Source organism: Anser cygnoides, chromosome 9 (genome assembly GCF_040182565.1).
Source record: "Anser cygnoides isolate HZ-2024a breed goose chromosome 9, Taihu_goose_T2T_genome, whole genome shotgun sequence".
Taxonomy (NCBI): domain Eukaryota; kingdom Metazoa; phylum Chordata; class Aves; order Anseriformes; family Anatidae; genus Anser; species Anser cygnoides.
In genome coordinates, this window is record NC_089881.1 from 10451770 (window position 1) to 10474380 (window position 22611).

General features: G+C 52.4%; 1 protein-coding gene across 1 annotated transcript; it reads right to left on the reverse strand.

Annotated features, from left to right (window-relative positions):
• Nucleotides 1–414: 414 nt before the first annotated feature.
• Nucleotides 415–22134, reverse strand: C9H3orf70 (chromosome 9 C3orf70 homolog). Its single transcript, XM_048077238.2, has 2 exons — nucleotides 20755–22134; nucleotides 415–3618 (listed from the first exon to the last, which is right to left on the reverse strand). Exons 1-2 carry the CDS (start codon nucleotides 21407–21409, stop codon nucleotides 3062–3064), a joined length of 1212 nt encoding a protein of 403 aa, XP_047933195.2. The 5' UTR covers nucleotides 21410–22134; the 3' UTR covers nucleotides 415–3061.
• Between the last annotated feature and the right edge of the window lie 477 nt (nucleotides 22135–22611).

Consider the following 22611-nt stretch of genomic DNA (forward strand, 5'->3'; position numbering starts at 1 on the left):
GTCTACTCACAGAGTGGCAACCTAATAGCAGTGGTGTTTCTGTTCGGTCACCTGTGGCTTGTGAAATGGCGTTACCGGGTTCATGATCACCACCTCCTCTCTTCCTGTGTCTGTTTTGGCACTAGCACTGGGATGTGTTGGGATAACACCCCCTTGGTGTCCCAGCCAGCACACCTCTGAGCTGCAGAGTCTTCAGATGCCCGGTACCCGAGGCCAGGCTCCGTGCCCTGCAGGAGCACAGCACCAGGCAGGCGGAGCTCCGTGCGCAGAGCTCACCCGGAGCCGCGGGACTCCTCCAGGCATTTGGTACATGTCAGGTAATGCCATCTGAAGCTGTGAGCGAGCTCTCCTTTGTTGGAAACCCTGCAGTGTTTCACTGTATTACGGGAAATACACAGTTAGGACAATCAGAACTTGAGTTGTTAAGTATTTTATTAAAGAGGAAATATACACACCTCTCCCTGGTGGAGTGGAGCAACTAGCTCAGGGCAAGTCTCCTACAGCACGTCTACGCAATGTTTGTGCAAACAAATCACGTTTCTGTGAGGAGCGTGTTTCTGATCTGGGGTGCGTGATGGAGCGCAGTGAGAAACCTGCCCCTGCGCTGGCTGCCAGGACGCTTTCCAGAACTAGCCCTGTCCCACACCAGGCTGCTCCTCTCAAGTTTTACAACAGAAGGAAGAGGCAGCTTATTGTGCTTGACATCTGAACAAATCCTGGGTAGGAGACACTCACAGCTTGTGAATATTGCTAATTACTTTACAGTTAAGAAAGGATGTATCCTGACGACAGTGATATGAACCTGCAAGACCACAGGACAGCATGGTAAGTCTTGGTCATAAACACCCAGCTAATCTCACTGCGCTCGCAGCAGGTGCCCCCGAACAGCAGCAGGAGGCGGCGGCGGTCCCTCCTTGCTGGCAGAGCAGACCCCGGACGCTCTTGCAGATCAGGAAGGGCCTGGTGGCCTGGTGGCCTTTACTGTGCACGGCACCCGCAGCGACAGCAGGTGAGGAGCACCCTGGCCTCGGGAGGGGCCCCGGACGTACCCGTACCCGCCAGCCTCCCGTCCTCCCAGGAAAAGGGAAGGCTGAGGCAGACCAGGCACCAGAGCGAGTGTTTGCAGCTCTCCACTCAGATTACAATTGAAAGATTAAATATGAGTAAATGCTGTAGGCTTATACATAATGCTTTCTTCTACCTTACGAGATGTGCCTGAATGGTCAAAAGACACTAAAACATTGTTAGAAACCTTAGTTAACCAAGAAAGACAATCCCGCCCTCAAAAAATAAATAAAACCTTACTTAGTTTTACTACAGCCTTTGTTTAAATGCCCTCAAAAAAAACCAGGATACTTAAGTGCCTTGTGAGAATGTATCTGTTCATGCAATGGCCCAACTTCCTCATTTAACAAGCATTGCACTTTTTTATATAATTCATCAAAACTATAAAACCTATTATTTTTTGTCTGAAAGTCTTAGTCTAAAAAGTACAGTATTACTTTATAACCATTTATGGTAAACTCCTAGCACGCGCATGTGCACATACACACACTGTTGCCTAAACGTTTTCTAAAGATACTGATTACAAAGTGTATAAAATTAGTAATACATTGTCAGGATACAGTGAGAGATGAGCCATCCTATAACATGGACTATAATCTAGTATCAATCACTAAACTGTACACGTTTATACAGCCTTATATTCACCGATGACTTTTGAAACGTAAACAGCAAGTACACAAAGAAATCCAGTAATGCTGTTGAAAACAGTTATTACTGACTCCAACTGATTCAAGCTGACTGAAATCTTCTGAGAAAGATATTTTTGTTCCGTTAAGGAGGGCTGAAACAAAACCGCCAGCAGAACAGCTCTTTCTCACCAGCTATGCGAGCAAAACTTTAAAGCCTGCTCTTGAACTGGGTGCAGAGGAGAGTGAGCCGAAGCTTCCTCGCTCAGCATGAATGGCCGTGGCTGCGTCTGGACAAGCACACCCGCTACGTGTGCCTGGGCCACCTCACGGGCACCTCCGTGCTGTCCCCGAGCTCTGCCAACACAGTGGTGTGGCTGAAGTACTTTGTGTTTTAAACTTTGTTTTTCTTCAGGCAAATGCAGGCCCTGAGGCCTTTTGGTCCTGAGTGCGCGTGTCCGGCACCAACAGCACAGGAGGAAGCAGCAGGCAAAGCTGAGGGTGGATTTTGTGTGTTTGGAGGTAGTCGCTTCCCTTCACCTGTCGTTTTACACCCCGGTCTGGAATGGTATTGGTTAGACTGCTGTGCCTCCTCCCTGCCTGCTCTCCCTCCTGCTGAGCTGCAAAAGCCAGATCCCCTTCCAGAGATCCACAGGGAGAAGGGATCTGGGCAACTGCTTGGCCTCAGGAGCAAGAGTTGCCTTTTCAGGAGATTTCAGAGCCTGACCTAACTCAACAGATGCTCGGTGCATAGCCTGGAGAAAAGTTGGAGGCACTTTGTGCGTTCTCTAGCCTGCCATACCAACCCACTGGAAGAGTGGTGTCAACGCGTTCGGGGAGGGTCGCACCAACACTAGAGAAAAGGACCGGCACTGCGGGAGGCCAGACAGAGGCAGAACGAGCCTCTTGTCGCTGCACCTCGCATCATTTATAAGAAAGAATAAGGACAACTTGGTTTTGCTGCTCACAGGCGTGCTACACCAGCTCACCCTCTGTGCTTTGAAGGCCCACTGCAAACATCCTGACAGCTGAAAACATCTCAAGCGGCATGTCCTCATATGAGAAGTAACATAGGATGTCACCGAGACCAAGAAAAAGGCCTTTTTCAGCGATAAGAGTCTTAGGATTTATCGCTACCTTATGTGCAGGCATGGGAGGTCTGATCAGGCTGAGAACACGTTAGAATTGCTCAGGCTGCTGCTAGTTCACCAATATGCAAGTCCCGCGGCCGCACTCCCATGAGGGAGGGATCTGAAATATCAAGTGCACTGGAAAAAAAGGGATTGTCAGAAAAAAAAAACAAAATATAAATACTACAAAAGCAACATTACTGAGTGGGAACTGGACTGATCTGGTACCACCTTGTCGGATCACACAGTGGTTTCTATAGTCTCAATCACTTCCATTTCACACTGTGAGGGTGACAAGAGTGGGCATTCATCTGGTTCCCAGCTGCTATCCGGGCTGTAATCTTCTTCTGAACTTAGCTCGGCCACCCCCTCTGTGTCCTCATCGCACGACTCCATGTAGTGAACCCCCACCGCGTTGATCCCGGAGTCCTCCGAGCTGGAAGGGGACGAGCAGTGATCTGTTTTTGGTGTATTGCTCTCTTTTGTGATTAAGGCGTTGCGGACAGAGACTTCCTCGGCCTTTGTCTTGTGGGGCACGGGGGGAGGCTGCCTCTGCACATAGCACATCTTCCCGTTGATGCATTTCACGCGGTAATTGTCAATGAAGAGGTCTGCGATCGTGCAGAACTGCGGGGAGGCGGGGGGCAGAGGGGGCTGGAAGACGGGCGCAAACTTCAGGAAGTGCTCGGTGAGCGAAACAGCGATCTGGATTGTGTTCGTGGACTCCCGAGGGCGAACAGGGATCTCAGTGCTGGGAAGCTGCTCCACAGGTGTCATGGGCTGATAGACGTATTTACCTGCGGGGAAGGCAGAAACGCAGCATTTAAGGACTTTTAAGTTAGAAGGACGCCAATCAGGCGGTGCCCGCCTTTGGCAGTTAGTAATAACCTGCAGCTCCTGGCAGTCAGCAGCTGCTGTTTTAGTGGCCTCAAGGTGGTTTTTTTGTTCTCTCCTGGTGCAAGGTCTCTGATGCTTAATATTGTACTAAGCACAGCTTCTCTGGCCCTGGTCCTGCTGCTCTCCCTCTCACTGCTCCCAAGACGTCTGTAGGAAGTCACCAACTCGACCAAATTGACTCCAGGGACCCAACTCCACAGGTGAGAAGTGGGGCAGACAGCAGCTCTGCCCGCGCGCCTTTCTAGGGGAAAGAAAATTGCACAGACGCTCAGAAGACGCTTTTTCTCCCCCCGACCAAATGCAGAGCGGTTCCACCAGCTGTCTTTGCTACAATGATCTACATTTTAGATTTTATTATTACACTTAACGATGAGTCTCCTTGTGCGCATTTCCATGTTCTTTCTTTCTGAGTACTAACGTGATTTTCTGTGTTACAAACCAGAGCATTCACACATGATCGCAACTGGAATCTTAAGGCAGAAAATAAGGGAATTGCTATGCCATAGAAATGCCTTTGACATTTTGATTATCTGGTTAAATAGTAAGAAAAATAGGATTACGTTGGCTATATAGAGCTGAACCAAGTGTGAACTGAAGAGCACAACTGAAATTCTCTACTAAAAGAAATAAATAGAGAGCAGAAAATCAGTACTTTGTTAGGAAAAACTGAGAAACCTGAGGCTACGCCAGGACTGTAAAATGCTGCATTTTATTTGCATGAAGCCTCTGCGAGATTCATGCCTCCCCAGGGGGTGCATACGCTACGAAAGTACACATTTCCAGAAGACTTGCAAGGAGTGGGACTCTAAGCAGAGTTTTGATGCAGGAGTTACGAATATCACCAATACTCCTTTACAAAGGCCAAAAAAGGATCAAAGCAACAAGGGGCTGCTCTGATGCTCGAAGCTCTCTGGGTGAGGAGCAGAAAGGCACCAAGTCTCACCGCAGTAACGGCCTGGCTGTGCTGGGACGAGGCGATGCCTCTGCCTGCCCCAGGTGTTTCTGTTGGCGGCTCAGAGGTAGTGCAGCCTGCATTACCTGTTGCTTTGGAAATTCAGCGCGGTGACTGTGTTTCTGCTCGGGGCAGCTGAGCACAGCCTGGACCAGCGACAGGCGAGGAGGGGACAGGAGAGCACGGCTTTCCTCTGCCCCGCGGAAGGGCCCACTCTGCCATGCCTGCCTGATAAGGAAGCCTGTCCTCAGCCCGGGAACCCTTCCTAGACACACGACCAGCGCTGACTGCAACAAGCTCTCAGCCAGCGTGGCACTGGCTCTGGGATGGGCGAAAGGATCCCAGCTCCTGGCTGTAGCTGCCGCTCTGCCAGCCCCGGCGAGCCAGGGCCTGCACACAAGCTGTGCGCTGCCAGCCGGGCTCCGGTACGTCACCGGGGAAACCTTGAGCACTGGAGAAGGCTCTTCCCACCCTGCTGTGCCTGCTGGTACTGGAAGGGGGACAGCCTGCCGCAAAGCAGCCTGCGCTCCGGGGCTGGGGCTCCCGAACCTGTAGCGTCAGAGGAAAGGCCCCAAAGAGCATGGGGCATGGGAGAGGCACAATGCATGACCAGCAAGGCAGAAAGTGGGCTCAGAGGAATGGGCACCAACCACGCTGAAAAGAAATCCCACCCCCCCTTGTCATGCCGCCGGAGGGAACAGCCACCAGCCAGGCAGAGAGCAGCGAGAGCACTGCAGTAAGTGGGCCGCGGAAGAGAACATTTTGTGAATAGATTTGACCAGCTTTACTTGAATACCTCATCAAGCAGTTTTCTCCTAGGATCTGCGGAATGATAATTGTTAACAGAGCTGCTGGAAAAGCTCAGTGAGAATAAAATGGTATTTTTTTTTTCTCCTACTTGAATGTGGCTGGATGGCAGTTAGGAAACACACAGCCCTCTCCTCTTGCCATCTTTTTAACATAGCGTGGTCTAAGCTCGCTGTGTCTCAGAGGACTTCAGGGCAAGCACCAAAGCACTGAAGGCATCAGTCCTGGCAGAACAGAGCGCTTTCTCCTCCAGAGCTGGCTGCAGCAGCAGCACGGACATCGCTGTTCTGGCAGCTGCTGGGGCCACGGTCTCCTGGGCCCTTCTCAGCCCCCGCGCAGCACAACAGCGCTGGGGCAGCCGGGCAGGCCTTGCCCTCCCCACCCCGCAGCAGCCTGTGCCTTCCTGCCCACCACTGAGCTCTGGAAATCTATTTTTTTTCAAATTAGCGAACATTAAACACGCTCCTGTCTTGCAAAGCGACCCAATGAGATGACTGCTGAGCACGCTGCTGGCTGGATTGGTGGCCAATAAATTCAGCTCACAGCAACTGAAACGCAGCCCACCTGGGACCAGCGAACCCTCGCCCGAAACCACGAGGCTGTATTGAGGCAGATATTTGGGCCGCTTCTGCGTGGGCTCCTGTTCCCTTCCATTGACAGCCAAGGGTAAGACACACAACTGGGAAAAAAAGTGTCTCAACTCTTCTTTTGCACCAATTCTACTTGAAGTGTCCCAGGACGGCGTTGGTAAAGAGCTCAGTGGGATGAAGAATACGGGTTGCTGTGCAAGGCTCTGACTGTCCACTCAACACGGCTGCCAGAGGGGCTGGGGGAGGAAAAGCAGAGCACTTAAGCCACAGCAGCTCACAAGCACAGCATCGAAGGAAATCAAAGATTCATCCAATTTTACTCTTTTTCCTTTAAGGAAGATGGTCAAGGAAGAAGCTCACTGACAAACCGTGTTAGGGGGCGGATACACGTGCACGCCCTGTGCTGTCTCTCGCCGCTTGTCACAGAAGCAGAGATTTGGATTTTCCCGGCCAAGCTGGTGTCTGGTAACTACAGCACTTCAAACCCCCGGGCAGGGCTTACAGCTGTAGCCTCTGCTGGGTTGTGGAAAACAGAAACAAAACAGAAACCCGATCACGTGTGCGGCAATGCAGGGCCCTGGCTGTGGTCACGCTTTGGCTCTGTTCGAAGCCAGGCTGAAAAGCACAGGCAGGAGGACGTGGGAGGAGAGGTGAGGGGAGCTGAGGCGCTACTGGGCATGCGGCTGCCTGTCAGAGCTTCACAGCAGCACGGGGCGATTCGCTGCGTGCTTCAAAACTGCCACGCTGGCACTAATTTCAGGGTAGAAGAAAGCAGCAGCTAGTCTGTTAGCAGAGGATTTCAAGCCCGTTTGTGTGACCTGACCTTGGCTAGAAACATTTCCTCGCGGTCCAAGGACAAGTGCTGCCAGGGAAAGGCAGAAATCACCTAACGGGAAAATTTTCCACATAAACTGATTTTCTGCATTTCTTTAGGATTCTGTTATGAATTTGTTATTAAGTTCCAGCGAATTGTAGGGCCAAGCCTGTTTATTTTAGATGAAGCCTCTCGTTTATGAACGTGATCAGTTACCTCTGTTAAAAGGTGCTGGTACTCACAGCTGGAGCTGTCAGAGTGGATCACGGACAGGGCTGTGGTAATAGCATCGCTTATAGCTCCCTACCCTACATAATGCATGTAAATGCATCAACCATGATGCGGATGCTATGAAAAATTTATGCAGAAATTTAAAAATAAGATCGCCCACCCACTACAGCTTGCAGGATTGGCAGCAGTCTTTTTTTTTTTTTTTACAGCAAATTACCCCCAAAGCACAAGTCCCACCTTCTTTTATAATACATGGTGGTCTGGTAAAAGCCCCCCTGAAATAAGCAGAAACATTTTTGCTGACTTTAAGCAGCTGGCAAAAAGCCATGATAAAATAGCATTTCGAGCACCTATTCTGACATGTTCCTTTTAATGCTCTAGCACGTAATTTATTGCAGCTTTATTTCCACCAAGTCAGTTGGAGAACTCTGAATTGAGCTCTGCTGATGAATGTTCCTGTAAATTACAGTGTTTTGCACAAATACAGATGCCAGACCAGACACCGCATCGCGAGTTGTTTCCTGGGTCAGTTGCCGCTCCTGCCTACGCAGAAGACAGAATTTCAGTGAAGGAAAAATACTGCACGTGGTGCACGCGAGGGTTTTTCTCCAAAAAAAAATCAAAAAAGAAAAGTTCTGTGAAAAGCAGCTTGCTGCAGTTGCAGAGGTTTGGGAAGACCTTGAGCACTGTAAGGCTGCTGCAGAGCAAACGCTGCGGCTCTGGCTCTGTGTTCCGCCAGCGTGGCACAAGGGCTACGGGAAACATCACCGGCTTTGTCTCCCAGGTGTTGAACACTAAATGCATGAAGCCAGGAGTGCCAGGATTGTTTTCATGGTAAGTCTCAGTCATCCACGACAGCCGTATGTGGATGGATGATATGAAATGCAAGACAGCTGAGAGCCCCGGGAAGCAGGTACGTCGGCCACCCTTAGCTGTTTGCCACCACCGAAAGCCTGCGCCAGCACCTCGGCTTTCTGCGGCTCCAGGCTCACCCGAGCATGGCTCTGCGTAAACACTGCGCCTCTTTGTCTACTGCTAATCACACAACGCCAGCGGGTTGTGCACAACTGCAAGGAGTGATTGTTTTTCCATTGCTTCATTATTCAGACAACCCTTGTGAAAGCCTAAAAGCCAAATCCCCCAGAGAATTAACCCCCAGAGGCCAGCAGGAGCTGGTTATGGCAGAGTCCAGCGGAGCTGCAAGCCCCGGTGTGAGGCACAGAGCTCAAGCAAACAAACTCGTCCCGCTTGGGAAACATTTTATCCCCGCAAAGTAGACATACTTCCATGTACATAAAGTCTCTTTGTGGTATTGATTACCAGAGCTATGCGGTTGATTGATTGGAAGCTGTGTTATGGTGTCTCCTGAATATAAAAAATAAATAAAAGCTTTTAGAAGTAAGCCATGAGGTCATTTCTTTCTGTTTTTTTGCTAATTGAGCAGTCGGCATGCATCTTTACCGAACAGACACAGCAGTAATTTCCGTGGCTAATACAAAATAACTTAACCATGAAATAAGCAGAGGTGCTGCTTAAACACTTAATTCTCCACTTCGCTTCGTCCCAGCATTCTAGTTTACCTCTGACACCGATGTGCTTGGCATGGTAAAAAAGAAATTAAAACTTCAGCTTTCAGCAGTGGGGTTTTTCATAACAAAGCCTCCGTCCTCACCCTCTCAAAATGCTACCTCGAAGGATTTTTTGCTAACAGCAACGTGAAACGTACCACACTTCAGAAAGATGATAAAAGATGGTTCTGGACCTTCTGCTGTGGGTTTTACACATCTAAATCAGCAATACCTATGGTGTAGCAAACAGCTGTTTGCATGCAAGACGTTTAGACATCTTTTAACCAAAACAAAAGCTTTTTTTCGTATGTATGCTTTCTCTTGCAGCTGCTTGGACAAAGATTTCTACACCTGCCAGTTCACCTACTCTCCCAAAATCTGCAGGGTTAATGACACCCTGCCGACTGTATGCTATCTAACTAAAAAAGCCTGGCTCAGTTCAACCAGTGCAGCTCAGGAACTGCTCCCGTGCCCCTGAGCTGACTGAGCGCCGTGGTGAAAGCATGGAGCTGAGGGGTGCTGGAGGAGAACGGGCTCTGGTTGCAAAGCAGATTTCACTGCCTTTGGACGTGGTGTACGATTCAGAGAGGCTGACGCCGTGACCAGGGCAGGGCACGTGGGCTGACACCACGGCAGCTGTGTGCTCCTGCAGTAGGGGTGAGCAAAGCGTGCTGCAGCTGCCCACCACGGGTCCGCAGCGGAGAGCGGCTGGTTCGGTTCTGGTGGCTTCTGCTTGACGCTACTACACCGGCGTAACGGCGCCAGCGAGCTTTGGTTGCAGTCAGCCTGGAGGCTCACTCGTGTCACATGCGGCACTGCCACTGTCGTATCTCACCTAACACCATGGGATGTGTCAGGAACGTGAGCCAGGGAATAAGCCGCCAGGGAGAAGAAGATTTCAGGACACTGAGGCACTGTCAGCTTTACAGTACCAGCTCAAGCAGAGCTGAACTGTGCCATCGGTGGCTGCGATGAAGCACGACTAAAATGCTTGTCAACACTGAAGCCTCCTCATATGTAAAGATAGGGAACGCCTTAACACAAGTGATACTCTTGCCTTGCACTTCTTCCAAGCAAATTTGCAAAGCATGCAGAGATTGTTCAAACAAATTTCTACTGCGGTGAACGCAAACAGAGCATGCAATGCGCTCCCAGTACTTTTGGCATAGATGGCAGGCACAGTAAGGGATCGCAGAAGACACAGGCCAGCTCCGCAGAGGAACACCGGTTACCCCAGCACCACCGTGGAAGAGGTCACGCAGCCGGTAAGTACACTGGGCAGCGTTAGCAGGCTCTGCCCTCGCAGCCGTGTGTCCCCCAAGCAGCAGCACAAGCAGCCTCTTCTCCCAGACACAGCTGCACCAGAGCACTGACACGTCTGTCCTGCTCCCTATCTCAGCCAAGCACAGGAAGGAACCAGCCTGGCGCTACTTCTTCAGTGGCTCCCCGGCGGTGATCTCGTACAGTTGCCAATTTTCTTCTCATATGAAGCAGAGGTGTTCCCTCTGATTGCTGTATAGTGAGAGACAGCTGTGACAGCCCTTGACTTGATGAGCCGTAAGCTTTTCACAGAAATTTACGAAAGGGGAAAAATAAGAAAGTTTTTCATCCTCATAACGTGTACTTTACTGCCCTTTTGCCTTGATTCATTTTAAATATAAAAAAAAAGATCATGATCTTCCATGCTGTGAGTCTTTCAGGGTTTTCTGCACACCTCCACTAATAGCAAGTAACGCAAATGCAAACAGACACGGAGCTTCATACTACCATCCCTGCTCTTTCCTCTCGTTTCTTGTACGGATTTACCAGCCTTAAGGAAAAAGCAACACTGGAGGATTTAGAAATGTTTCGTGCAGCTATCAGCCCTCATAAAGGGGCCACATTTGCTTACTGCCCGTTACGAGGGAACACAACAAGGCACAACGCGTGTGCGGTCCAGAAGTAACGCGGCAAGGGCTACGTTCATCACAGGTACTGCTAACCACAGCCCGGCACACAGCGGCTTAGGAGGACACAGACACGCGACATCCCAGGCACGAAGCGCCGCAGTCCATCTCATTACCTGCACGAGCACAGCTGGCTGTGAGCACAGCAGCTGAGCACTGGCCGTCACGATCTGAGCTCTAAACCCAGTATTTGCCTTCCACCATCCCTTCGCACAGCTGCTCTGCAAAGAGGAGAGCAGCCACGTTTTGCACTTCCCTGAAAAATGTTATCCCCCAACTTATGCTAGATATTTGTTAAATTCAGTACAGAAAATAGCAAAAAATGCCTTAGTGTTAAATATTTATTTTACAAAACCATCCCTGCGTACCATCTGCTCAAGATTCAGCATCCCATCACTTCCATGCAGACAGCCAGCGTGCTGATATGGTAACAGAGAAGGATAACCACAGCTTGGTGTCAGAAGCTACCTACGAAGAGTCCTGCTACGGAGGAATCGCAGGCAGTGGGGAGACAAGTACCTGCCCTCCAGGGGCAGAGCACACCCCGCAGGTGGTGCGCCCGTGGTCTCCTGTACGAGATGGGAACACTTTCCTGCAAATTCTGAAACAAGCAGAACAGCTCGATGGTCCTTGAAGGGCAGGTCCTCCCCAAAGGGCCAGGTGCTCTGCCCCCGCGGCAGAGCTGAGGCAGGAGGCTGTTCTTCGGAGCTCGGAATAGCTGCCGCTTGGCACAGATGCGTCTTTACGGCCGCAGTCCCTTTTCCTGGTGGGCTGACAGGAGAAACAACGGCATACGCGCTGTGCTGTACCTGTGCTGCTGCCTTCCTGTTGTCAGAGCACACGTCTCCTGCTGACAAGTCATCTGTGCCGGGGCCCAGCAGAGCGCCGGCCTTCCGGGCTCCACAAACAGCACGTTCATCAGCCTCATGGCTGGGGAGCGCGGCCCTACTACCGGTACAGGCCACCCTTCTGACCTCAGTCTGTTGTTTCTTCTGGTGACCTGCACACGTTTCCATTCATACTTCACTCATCCCAATCTTTGTATTTCTGTTACAAGGCTCTACAAAACCTATTTCTGAAGTATTTAACGACCTACTCTCCCTACTTGCACCCAAAATATGCCACCAAACAGAGCTGAGGCACATGGGTATTGGTGCTGACCCCTCCCTCAGACGGGTTTGAGATCCAGCAATGCTCTGCAGGAAGATAGGAAGCACCAGATACCGGAGGAGGAGGAGTGCCAGCAGGTCGCACAGCGTCCCACCGTGCCACAGCAGCCGGGCAGCGCGGGGGAGCCAGCTGGGCCCTCACTGCTGCGGCAGGGCAGTAACACTGGCGGAGAGGTGGAAGCGTCGCCCTCATCTCGCACCTGGAGCACCGTGCTCCCACAGCACACACCCCAGCAGGGAGCACTGGGGTCTAGAGGCAGAGGGCAGGAAAAGCAAAGAAAAAGGGGTCTCCTCACGCCAGAGGGCTGCAAGAGCCCATCAGTGCAAGCTGGCAGTGTCCCAGCCCCTCAGCAGGAACAAGCAGCACTCCCCGAGTGAAGTGCAGGCACCTGAAATACAGCTCCAAGTCAGCAAAGGCTCTGAAATCCCACCACCGCCGGCAGCCACGCAACGAGAAGCACGAAGCAGCCGAGCACCCTGCCTGAGATGGCCGCAGGTGCGCTCCAGCATGGGCATCATGCACGAGGGCAGGCGGCAGAGCTGCTGTGACCGCGCCGCGGGGAAACCGCTGCGGGGCCGGGTGCGAGCACACAAGTAAAGCAGCGCTTCTGCCAGCACGCATCTGGGCTCTCGAGCTCTGCAGCCATCAGTGAGAACAGGAATACAAATGCATGCTCTGGTTAAAACTGTTTTACAACACAGGTTATATATAAATTCCAACTGTTACGTTGCTTAAATTGAAGTATGAGTATATTAAAAACAAGGTACAGTTGCCGAGCAATCAGATTTTACTTTTCCAGTAGGTCTCTGACCTCCGTCTATGTGAATACACTGAACTACTGGCAAAAACACCTCTCAATTGCAGCAACTGCACTTCTTGAATTCTGTGATCAGGCACTGTACAAAAATTGCTTCCTGGGAGAATGCAAGGCATTCTGAAAACATGCTCCGTATCTTATGGACAGATACGTTCACACAGGTGCTGGAGTAAAAACCACAGCACACTGAAACAGGGTCACTTTACATACACAGAGAGGGAGAGACAGACTACCTGTAAGCCAACCTACCACCAACCAGCTTTCTGCATTACTCTAAGCTGATGCCATCCACCGACGGCTAAGCCCACACTGTCACAGCTCTCACTTGGAGCATCTCAGAACGTGAGCGAAGCATTTCGGATCTTGTCCTTTACAGAGACAAAAATTCCCGGTATAGACTTACCAACGTGCAGAACGAAGTTAACAAGACTTGAAGTGACTCACGAGGTGTAAGGCAGCTTTGGGTAAATTGCGAGGCATTGCATAACCCCCCCCCAAGATGCCCATTCTGTACGAGCCTGGCTCTGCTGGCTTCATCACCACAGGCAGAGGCAGAACGTGCTCCTGATGAGCTCCCAGGTGCCGCCAGGGGACTCGGGGTCCTGTGCCAAGCACCTGAAAGCACTCATCAGTGCTCCCAGCAAACCTGAGCACACGCTCAGCTCTGTAGACCTGCAGGACAGGAACCACGAAGATGACAATCTCGTGATTCAGGCATAGGGCAATGCGAGGATATGACCACGGGCTGCAGTGAAGACACATGAAACATCCATCAGCAACCACAAGAGTAAAGGTAACTCGTTAGAGGGCACCGGAGCCGTACACTTTTGCATTTAGGCACCCAAATTAAATATGCATACAGAATCAAACAGGAAAATCGACTTCCTTGCTTGCAGAGTGCAGGAAGGAAGCCACACGTTTGCCAGGGGCACTGGAGCTCCAGCACACATTTCATCTGTGAGCTGTTACTCTGCAGTGAGAAAAGTGCCTGGAGCGTTTTCCCAGAACGAAGACCTCGGAGCAGGAGCAGAGGCTCAGCCTTCATCACAAACCCTTTCAGGAACATCCTGAATTCACAGCCAACCACGCCAGCTGACGGGACACAACATTAATGAATTCTCCCTCCAAACTGCTTGCTTCTGTAATAAGACAGCCTCAGCCTCCTCATTTCAGGCTGGTCACGAAAGCTTCACGAAAACAGCAGGTTAGCCCTTCAAGCAGTTACAGAAGGGAGGTCTCCTTTATCCACAGCTCTCGGCAGCCTTTTGCTGCAGCTCACGGAGTTTTGGGCAAGCAGACATAATTTTTTGTGAATCATGCTCCTCAGATGGATGGACAGATTATGAAACACAGCCTCATTGTCATGCATGGCAACCAGGAGGTTTTGGCTAGCAGAAAGCACTTCGGTACACAAGGCTCCTTTCTGTCAGGACTTCTGGAGAAAGAAGTGCAACGATTTCTGTTCGATTCTGTATGAGGCACAGAATTAGTCGTGCAAGATGTACTTAGAGCATGTAACTTGAATTCAAAGCTTTTCTCATGGTCTACTCCTGTTAAGGGTTTCTGTTGGTAATGATGATGATAATAAAAAAGGAGCAGGCACATCTCTAGACATAACTGTGCATCACAGAAAGGATTTTAAAATGAATGCCAGCAGGTTCTTTCAAAGGCACTGATGTTTCCACAGGGTTTGATGAAATCTACACGTTTGGGTTCTCTCCCCAAGACACAGCATTAACAGTCTATTCATGCTGCGATTTGGGGATTATAACTAAAACCACAGCAACGAAACGCAATCCAGGGCCAGAAAGGTGCACCCGTGAAAACCGGCAGAGCGCTGCTTACCCTTAGAGCTACACGTCAGAATGCATTGAGCTGACATTCCTTTCTTCGTTGTGTACAGCTCAGCGAAATGAAGCTAGAATATAATAGGTCTTCAAAATACAGGTGAGGAGGAGATGTTGCACAGCCACAGGCAGCAAACGCTCGTTAAGCGTGTTTCCCCGGTACAAGCTGCCAAAGCCACCTTTCGGCAAGCCTTGCCTGGTGCTCAGCACAGTGCCTTGCTCGGGCGCAAGCATTTTGTCCAGATACACAGACTTACACCGGATGGATGTTCAAATCCTTTTCGCAGCAAACACAAAAGAAAAACGGGTATTTCTTCTAGGCTTTGTAATCATCCTCCCACCAAGACAAGCCATTTCTCAGAGAACGCCCAGCCCCGAGTTCCTGGCCCAGCTGCTCCAGTTCTCCTTAGTCAGAGCTCTTCCACAGCTAAAATGTGCGAGCTACCCCTAGTATTCAGTCTCATAATTTAAAACATAAGCATGTTACAACTCCTTTTCCACATTTACCCACCAAGTCAGTCCTCAGGACATGGTTTTGTCCTGTGGAACAGCACCACTGGAGATTCAAGCTGCCCCCAGTGGTGTCTGGCCGGGACGGGCCAGCCCACGCCGCCTGCTGGAGGAGAGCCCACCTCCAGGTACACGAGGCGCCGTCACCCTGCTGCCCGCGAGACCCACCGAAACCACCGCAAAGAAAACCCACCAGAAGAAAAGCAAGTCAGTCTTTTGGAGGTCTACAGCACATGCAGTGCTACAGAGCGCCCCGGGGCTGTAGCTGCTTCCCGAACGTGGAGAGATCAACAGAAGCTGGCTGGCAGGCAGAGCCAATTCTCTTTAAACCCGCAAGCTCTGTCATAGTGCACTTGAAAACCTTCAATAGACACTTTAGCTCACTTACCAGTGCTCTGTTACAGGAAACAAAGGCTGCCTTGCTGATTCCCTGCTTACAGTTCTCACAGGCAGGCTGGGGTCTGAATAATTGCACGCGTTTCAAAGACTGTCGGAGCCCTGCTGACGGCTGCTGTCGCTCCAGAGGTGGGGGAGACACCGCGGAAATAGCACTTGGTACGTACACTTGGTGTGTAGCACCCAGCTGCCTGCGTGCTGCACGCCGCGCTGCAGAGCGGGGCAAAGGACCAGCACCCGGCACGCGGGGCCGGGACGTGCCCGCTGCCAGGAGCGGTGGGAGATGCTCCCTGACACACAGCCGCAGCTGCCGCCGCGGAGAGGAAAATCAAGGCTGGCCGCGACACGGAGATCTCACCGGTTTTGCGGGGTGGAAAATTAATGTTTTTAGCTAACAATGTTATAAAGTAAAAACACCGGTGTGTCAAGTAGAGAAGGCTGTCAGCAGCAAAGCTCAGAGTACTCCCAGGTGCAGCGAGTGTACTGACTGGCTTCGCTCCGTGGCAGCAGCTGTGGGAGACCGACCATCACCTCTGGCTGCCCAGGCCCTGCAAGAGCAACTGCACACAGACCCAAAAACCATCGCTTGTCTGCCCCATGGGACCCCCAGGTGCCCACGAGCAGGCAATGAGGAAGCGATGCAGCCAGCTCTGAGAGCAAGAACTCCTGGCCTCCCTGTCACCACGGGCAGCCAGGCACGCAATTTAAGTACGCTTGGGTTCTTCGTCCCCACAGTGTGCGCTGGCACGGCCAAAATCAGAGGAGCCCTCCCCCCTGAACCGCCCGGAAAACATATGCCCTTCTTGGCATGCCACCTGCCACGTAAGCCCATCTCCTGTTGGCCAAGGAACAACGGGGTTTTCTTGCCAAGCTGCCTGACCTGATGCAGACCCCGCCAGGTCAGGATTCAGCTTGGGGTGCAGCGGCCCTGTAAGGACGTGAGGAGCGCCACGGAGCAGGGAGCCATCGCGGGGTGCAAGGGCGGGGGAGCATTTGTACCTCTAAAAACCTACACTGCCCCCACAATCTGTTCAGAGGTCTGAGCCTAGCGACTGTTTTTCCTTTCTGACCACCCAAAGGAGGCTCACGGCTCTCAGCCGTGCTGTTTGCTTTCCTGTAGTCGGCGAGAACAGCTGGATCTGGAGAAGCGGCGGGACACAAAATTTATTTGCTGCATCAATTTTTCAATGTAAGATATGCAAGAGGCTTTAAGTAATAAAGGCCCGCTTTTTGGATGCTGAACCTGGGTAAAATAATAAGCCACAGAGAGACTAATATACGGTAGCAGTTCCTGTCTGTTGATACGACTGCTGTGAAATGAGTGTTGGGGAAGCGTTATTCGTGACGGATTTCTGATAATTGCAACACGGCGTACTGAGAGTTTTGCAAGGTGTTTAACGTACTGCAAAACATTCAGACAGAAAATAAACCCTTGCAAAGGAGTTACAACAGAATGCCCTATGTTTGCACTGTCCCGGAACGAAGCCAATTCCGAAATCATACTGAGTGCGATGCCTTCTCTGATGAGCTCGTTTTTAGGAAGTGAGATGAGACACCACAGTCGAAGCCCAGCTGTCAGGAGGGAGGTAACCCCCGGCACCTGCCCCCTTCTGACAGAAGCAGCGACACCGTGCAGGCAGGAACCACCGTGCAGGCAGCAACCCGCTGATGGGCATCGCAGACAGCATCAGCACAAACCAGACCCGCAGTGGAAACCCAGAGGCGAGGAAAGGAAGGCGAGCACCTTGCCACAGAGCTACCTCTGTTGTGTGTCGTCTCTTTGGAAAAACTGAGCAATTTAAGGCTCTCACCCTGCAGCTAATGAACAAAATCCCACGGGGCTGCCAGAGGGACAGAGGAAGGGGAGCAGGGGGAGTCCCCCTGGCAAGGGGAACGTGCACAGGCTGAAAGGTGCAAGCAGGAGCAGCGTGTAACAGGACAAGCGTGGGACAGACATTTTTTAAACCAAAAAAAAATCGTCCTTGGGTAGCACTTTCCGCCCTGTTGCCTCGCCCCAGCAGGGAGGGCACCACAATGCCTGCTGCAGCCAGCTACAAGGTGCTCTCATCCTCCAGGGCCCCTCGTTGTACCCTCTGTGCTCCCGCCCCACCACGTGCAGCCTCCCCCAGGCGCTGCATGTCGCACGTGTGTGCCTGCTTACAGAGGTTTCATTTGGCCCACTAGCGAGCCACCTCCCCCCTCACCCAGAAACCTGCTCCCCACCAAGCACCAAACAGCGACAGTGACCTGAAATAAACTGCCGGGCTCAGACACAGAAGTCACAGACACAGCACCTGAGGTTTTTGGAGATGTTTGGACGTACCGACCAGTCTCTGCGATCCCGCCTGCCAGCTACTATTGCCATTTTACAGCCTGGGAAACATCGGAGGTAAAGAGAAAGCTTAAAGGACTGCTTACTTCAGAGCGTGCCACCAAAAATGGCTTTGGGGAATTCAGACTAGGTTCTTTCTCAATTATTACTTCTATAGCCAAGTGGCTCAGCAACGCTGAATTGTGTCTGTCACTGAAGTAAGCAGATGTGATGCTGAATACACATGAGGAGGCAATCTACTGCCTGTAGCGGTGGTGAGTTTGTGTCATTTTTCAGTGCAAGTGCACTTCAATCGAGCTGACATCCTCCAGGACCGTGGACACCAATGGAAAATAATACTGCACGGGCCATTTTAATTGACGTAGGGATTCCTGTGCCCCTATGCAGCTCTTAGGAGTCACAGCGCAGCACTTTCAAGAGCCCTCTGAGGATTCCTAAGGCAGTATTACAGCACTGTCTTTATGGAAGATAACTTCCAACACTGCTTAATTACATCGCTGACCTCTATACCATCTTCCATTATAGGCCTTGTTCTTACTCCCTTTTAAGCCCAACTCCACTCATTTTGCAAGAGCGCGATACAAAGAGATCCTTAGCTCAGACATTTGCATTAGGAAATAAGGGGGCAAGAAGGGAGCGTACTTGTTCCTAGCTTTCAGATTAACCAAGAACACGAGGTATGTGACTTCTTTCATTTAAAATGACAGCTTTGTAGGACAAACACATCTGAAAGTTTCCTTAGCTGTAAAGGGAGAAATTAAGGAAAAAGTTTGTACTTCTTACAAAAGCTACAGTTATTTTTAGTTCCTGTGATTGCCATAGGGAAGCTAAGGGTTGGATGGCATCTCAAGAAGATGTCCTTCCAGGAGGGAATCGGCTCTATGTCACTCCAGGAGACACCGGTCTAAGTCCTCCTTAAAGGCCTCCAGTGAACGTGACTCCTCACTTTCTGAAGCACTCTGTTCCCTTGCTTCATTTCTCTTGCTAGTTAAAAACATGTTTTTCACTACCAAGCCTGAACTTTCCTTGCCACAGGTAAGTGATAACTGGTTATCTTCCAAGTCTGCGTGGAGAAGGACTAGAACACAACTTCCTTTCCAAGGCTCCCTTTATCCTTTGCAAAGCTCGTCTCCCCTCCCTCCCTCCCTCGGTGCTTTTACAGCCCAAGCAACGGCTTTGCTTTTGCACCCCCTTGTAAATCCTATTTTCTGCGCCGAGCGCTGTGACCTCCTACAGAACCTCCCCAGTTCTCCTACAGTATTTTTGAAGTGCAATGCTCAAAACTAAACCCATCAGTCTGGTTTCATCATTACTGAGTTGAAGAGACTAATTAAATTGCATGCTTGCAATGTTCCTGTTAATGCATCCCCAGTGAAGTGAAGGCTCGGGTTCTGTTTTTGGATTTTCTACCACAAAGGCCTCCTGCTGATGACGCATATCCAGTTTGTGATCCATCTTAATCCCCAGATCCCTCTCTGCAACGTCACTTCTCCAGGTGTTCCCAGCTCTGCGATTGACTTCCCCATCCCAGGACCATCCCTGCTGATTTCCGACAACATCTCCAGTTTACAAACACCATTTTGAGCTCTGATCTTATCCTACGGAGTGCTTATGAGCTCAAATAACTGAAACCACAGAAATTCTGGAAAAGAAAAATACATCTAGGTCGTAACTCGAGGGCCTTTGTGTCACTGACGAAACGCCACTCGTGAGACATCCCTGTCCATGCGCAACAGGCGACTGTGACACCTCCAGACGTAGCCAGTTGTCACCACACAGCACTCATTTCAGGGTGCTGACAAAACACAACTGTTCCAAACGGGTATCAAATGAGCCTCAAATCAGGGGGACATTCCTAATCCATGCATTTAGTTCAAATACAAGCTCTCGTCCAAATAAAAGGTGCCTTTTTAGGCAGACCCTTTTCCCATTAAACCAAATTTGCAAGAACCGCACGAGTGGGAAATCCACATAGGAGTTTAAATTACAAAGAAAGGCAGTGACAGACTGAAATGGGAACAGGATGTCAGGAGTCAAGGGACATCTCGGCAGCACCCAGCAGCCCTCACACCGAGGTTCAGCTGTAACCCCGTCCCTCCAGGCTTTAAGATCTCCGCAGCACAACACGAGCCAGGTCCCTAGCTCCATCACCATTTTCTGACCTCAGACAGACACGCTGGTTGGAAAGCCTGCTCGTCAGGGAGATATGTGATTAATTATGTGTTGAACTGTCTTTGGCCACCCCAGCCTCCATGATTACCCACACCGGCATCTCCAAGGCAGACATTAAAGTTGTTGGGCACCTTTCCGACAGAGTTGGCTCAGCACTGCGTTTTGAGGCAGTAACTATCTGCTGTATCCTGCAGGGGCTACTTCTCTACTCAAAGCATTTTAAGTCGCACATTCCTACAATAAGTAGGATCGCAAAGCGTGGGAATGGGAAGGAAGCCCCCAGCCACAAGGACAACCCCGGGGGACGAAGCAGCGTGCAGAGGCTTTCCCTGATGCTTCAACACCGGCAGCGGGGCCACGGCACGGGGCTGCCTGCAGCAGGCCTCTGGGCAGCCCCCCGGCTGCTGCCACTGCTCCTTGGGAAGAAACCCATGGGATGGGATGGGATGGGATGGGATGGGATGGGATGGGATGGGATGGGATGGGATGGGGGGGACGGGATATGGGAAGGGACAGGAGGGGATGCGATGGGGTATGAGGGGATGGGATGGGATGGGAATAGGACAGGAGGGGACAGGATGTGGGATGGGAAGGGACAGGAGGGGATGGGATGGGAAAGGACAGGAGGGGACGGGATGGGATGGGATACGAGGGGATGGGATGGGAATGGGACAGGAGGGGACGGGATGTGGGATGGGAAGGGACAGGAGGGGACGGGACGGGACGGGACGGGACGGGACGGGACGGGATGGGAAGGGACAGGAGGGGATGGGACGGGGCGGGACAGGACGGCAGCCCCCGGGCAGCGCGGAGCCGCTCCCCCCCCCCCCACCCCCCCGGGACCGCTGCGGGGCCGTTTTGGGGCCGCGGGCTCGCTCACTCACAGTGGCACCATCCCAGGTGGCAGCACCAGTGCAGGCGGAAGCAGCGGCCGTGGCTGTGCGTGGCGCAGAGCGAGAGCCCGTCGCAGGGCTGGAAGTCGGGTCTGCCCGCGCAGCTGCGGGCCAGCGCCTGAGCCTCGTCCAGCTTCTCGCTCTTCGCCGCCGCCCCGCTCATGGCGCCGCCGCTCCGCCCGCAGCCCCCGCGCCGCAGCGGCCAGGAGGAGGAGGAGGAGGAGGAGGAGGAGGAGGAGGAAGAGGAGGGGAGCAGCCGCACGGCAGCAGCAGGAGGAGCAGGAGGCGCCGAGCCGCAGCGGGGACCGCCCGCGCCACGGGGGCAGCGCCGCGGGCAGGGCCCGGCCCCAGCCCCGACGGCTCCGCCCCGCCCCGCCCCGCTCCCGCCCGCTGTCCCCGGGGTGTCCCCGGTGTCCCCCCGGTGTCCCCCTGTCCCCCCCGGTCCCCTCTCGTCCCCCCCGGCCCCGGGGCAGCCCCTGTGCCGCCCCGCCCCGACGGCTCTGGCCGGGGCAGGCACGGCCGGGGTTGGGGTTGGGGTTGGGTACCCCGGGGTTCCTTCCCCGCGCTCCGCGCTCCCAGGCAGGTGGAAGTGTTTCTCCCCGCGCATGCTGTGATCCTTTAAATGTCGATAAACTTTGCCTTCCATTTTGTAAAATGACCGGTAGCACGATTTCGGTTAACGAAGGTACGAACGCGTGCCGTTACCTCCGACGAGCACACCCTCGGGCTGAAGCCGGAGGTGGCTGTTACCTTTAACCGCGCAATGTTTGGCTTCCTAAGTGTAGCAGCGGGCTTGTTCCCCCATCAAGCCTGAACTTTAATTGTGCTGTGATTGTCTCCCTGGTCAGTACTAGCAGAGCTGAAGTCAGCCTTCTGTTCGAAGGGAAGTCAAGCCGTCGCTCGCAGCCACCTGACTGCGCAGTGCCCACCAGCTCCCTGTCAGCTCATTTGTCTGCGTCCTCCAAAGTGTTCATACGCGGCTCCTTCGGGGCTATCCTTGGGGCAGATCCCAGAGGTGTCCCAGTGCTGAGTGCCCTCCTGAAGATGTGCTGAGCAAAGCGTCTGCGTCGTGCCAACAGAACGAGCTTAAGAACCACCGAGCCGCACGCGTATCGCTGTGCCAGGTGTGTGGTTTACGGGGAAAAACGAGGAATATGGGTCAGCCACTGGGCACAGGCTTGCCCGGGGACTTTGTCTGTGAGTATGGTCCCTGGCTTGCTGAGCAGAGCCCTCTCCTCCCCAAAGACACGGGAGTGGGAGGGCTGGGACGCTCCCCATGGTACACCCAGCGCCTTCGGGCAATGCACACGAGCAGCCAGCACCCACCTGGGCTGCTGCTGCCCCTCCTGCGGTCCTGGGGAGTGTCACAAAACGTTCCCGCTGCCGTCCTGTCCTTCTAGGGCTGATCATGGCTGCTGGGTCAAAACTGGAGCTGGCTGAGGGTGGCAGGGAGGTTTAGGCCATGCCTCAGGGATGGGGCCACCAAACTCAGCCGAACCGGGCTGGAGTTGGGTGTCCCGCTGCGCCTGGCTGGGAGCCTTGAGCTTTCCTAGGCACTGGGCACTGCTACTGAGGGTGCTTCACGGGCCAGCTGATCTTCAGTGCCTCCAGGGTTAATGGCACTGGAAAGTGAATTTTCTGAATCACTCCTCAAGGCTTAGCTGCCTTTGTTTTGCTGAAATCCCACTGAATTCAGCAAACATTCAGGGCCTTGCACAGCTGTTTGCAAGCAGAGGAAAAACTGATTGCAAAACCAGGTGTTTCTTTGGCACTGTCCTGCTGGTTTGTGAAGAACATCCTAAAAATTCTTGTTCCCTGGAGCCTGCCAGCAGCAAACAGGAAATGCAG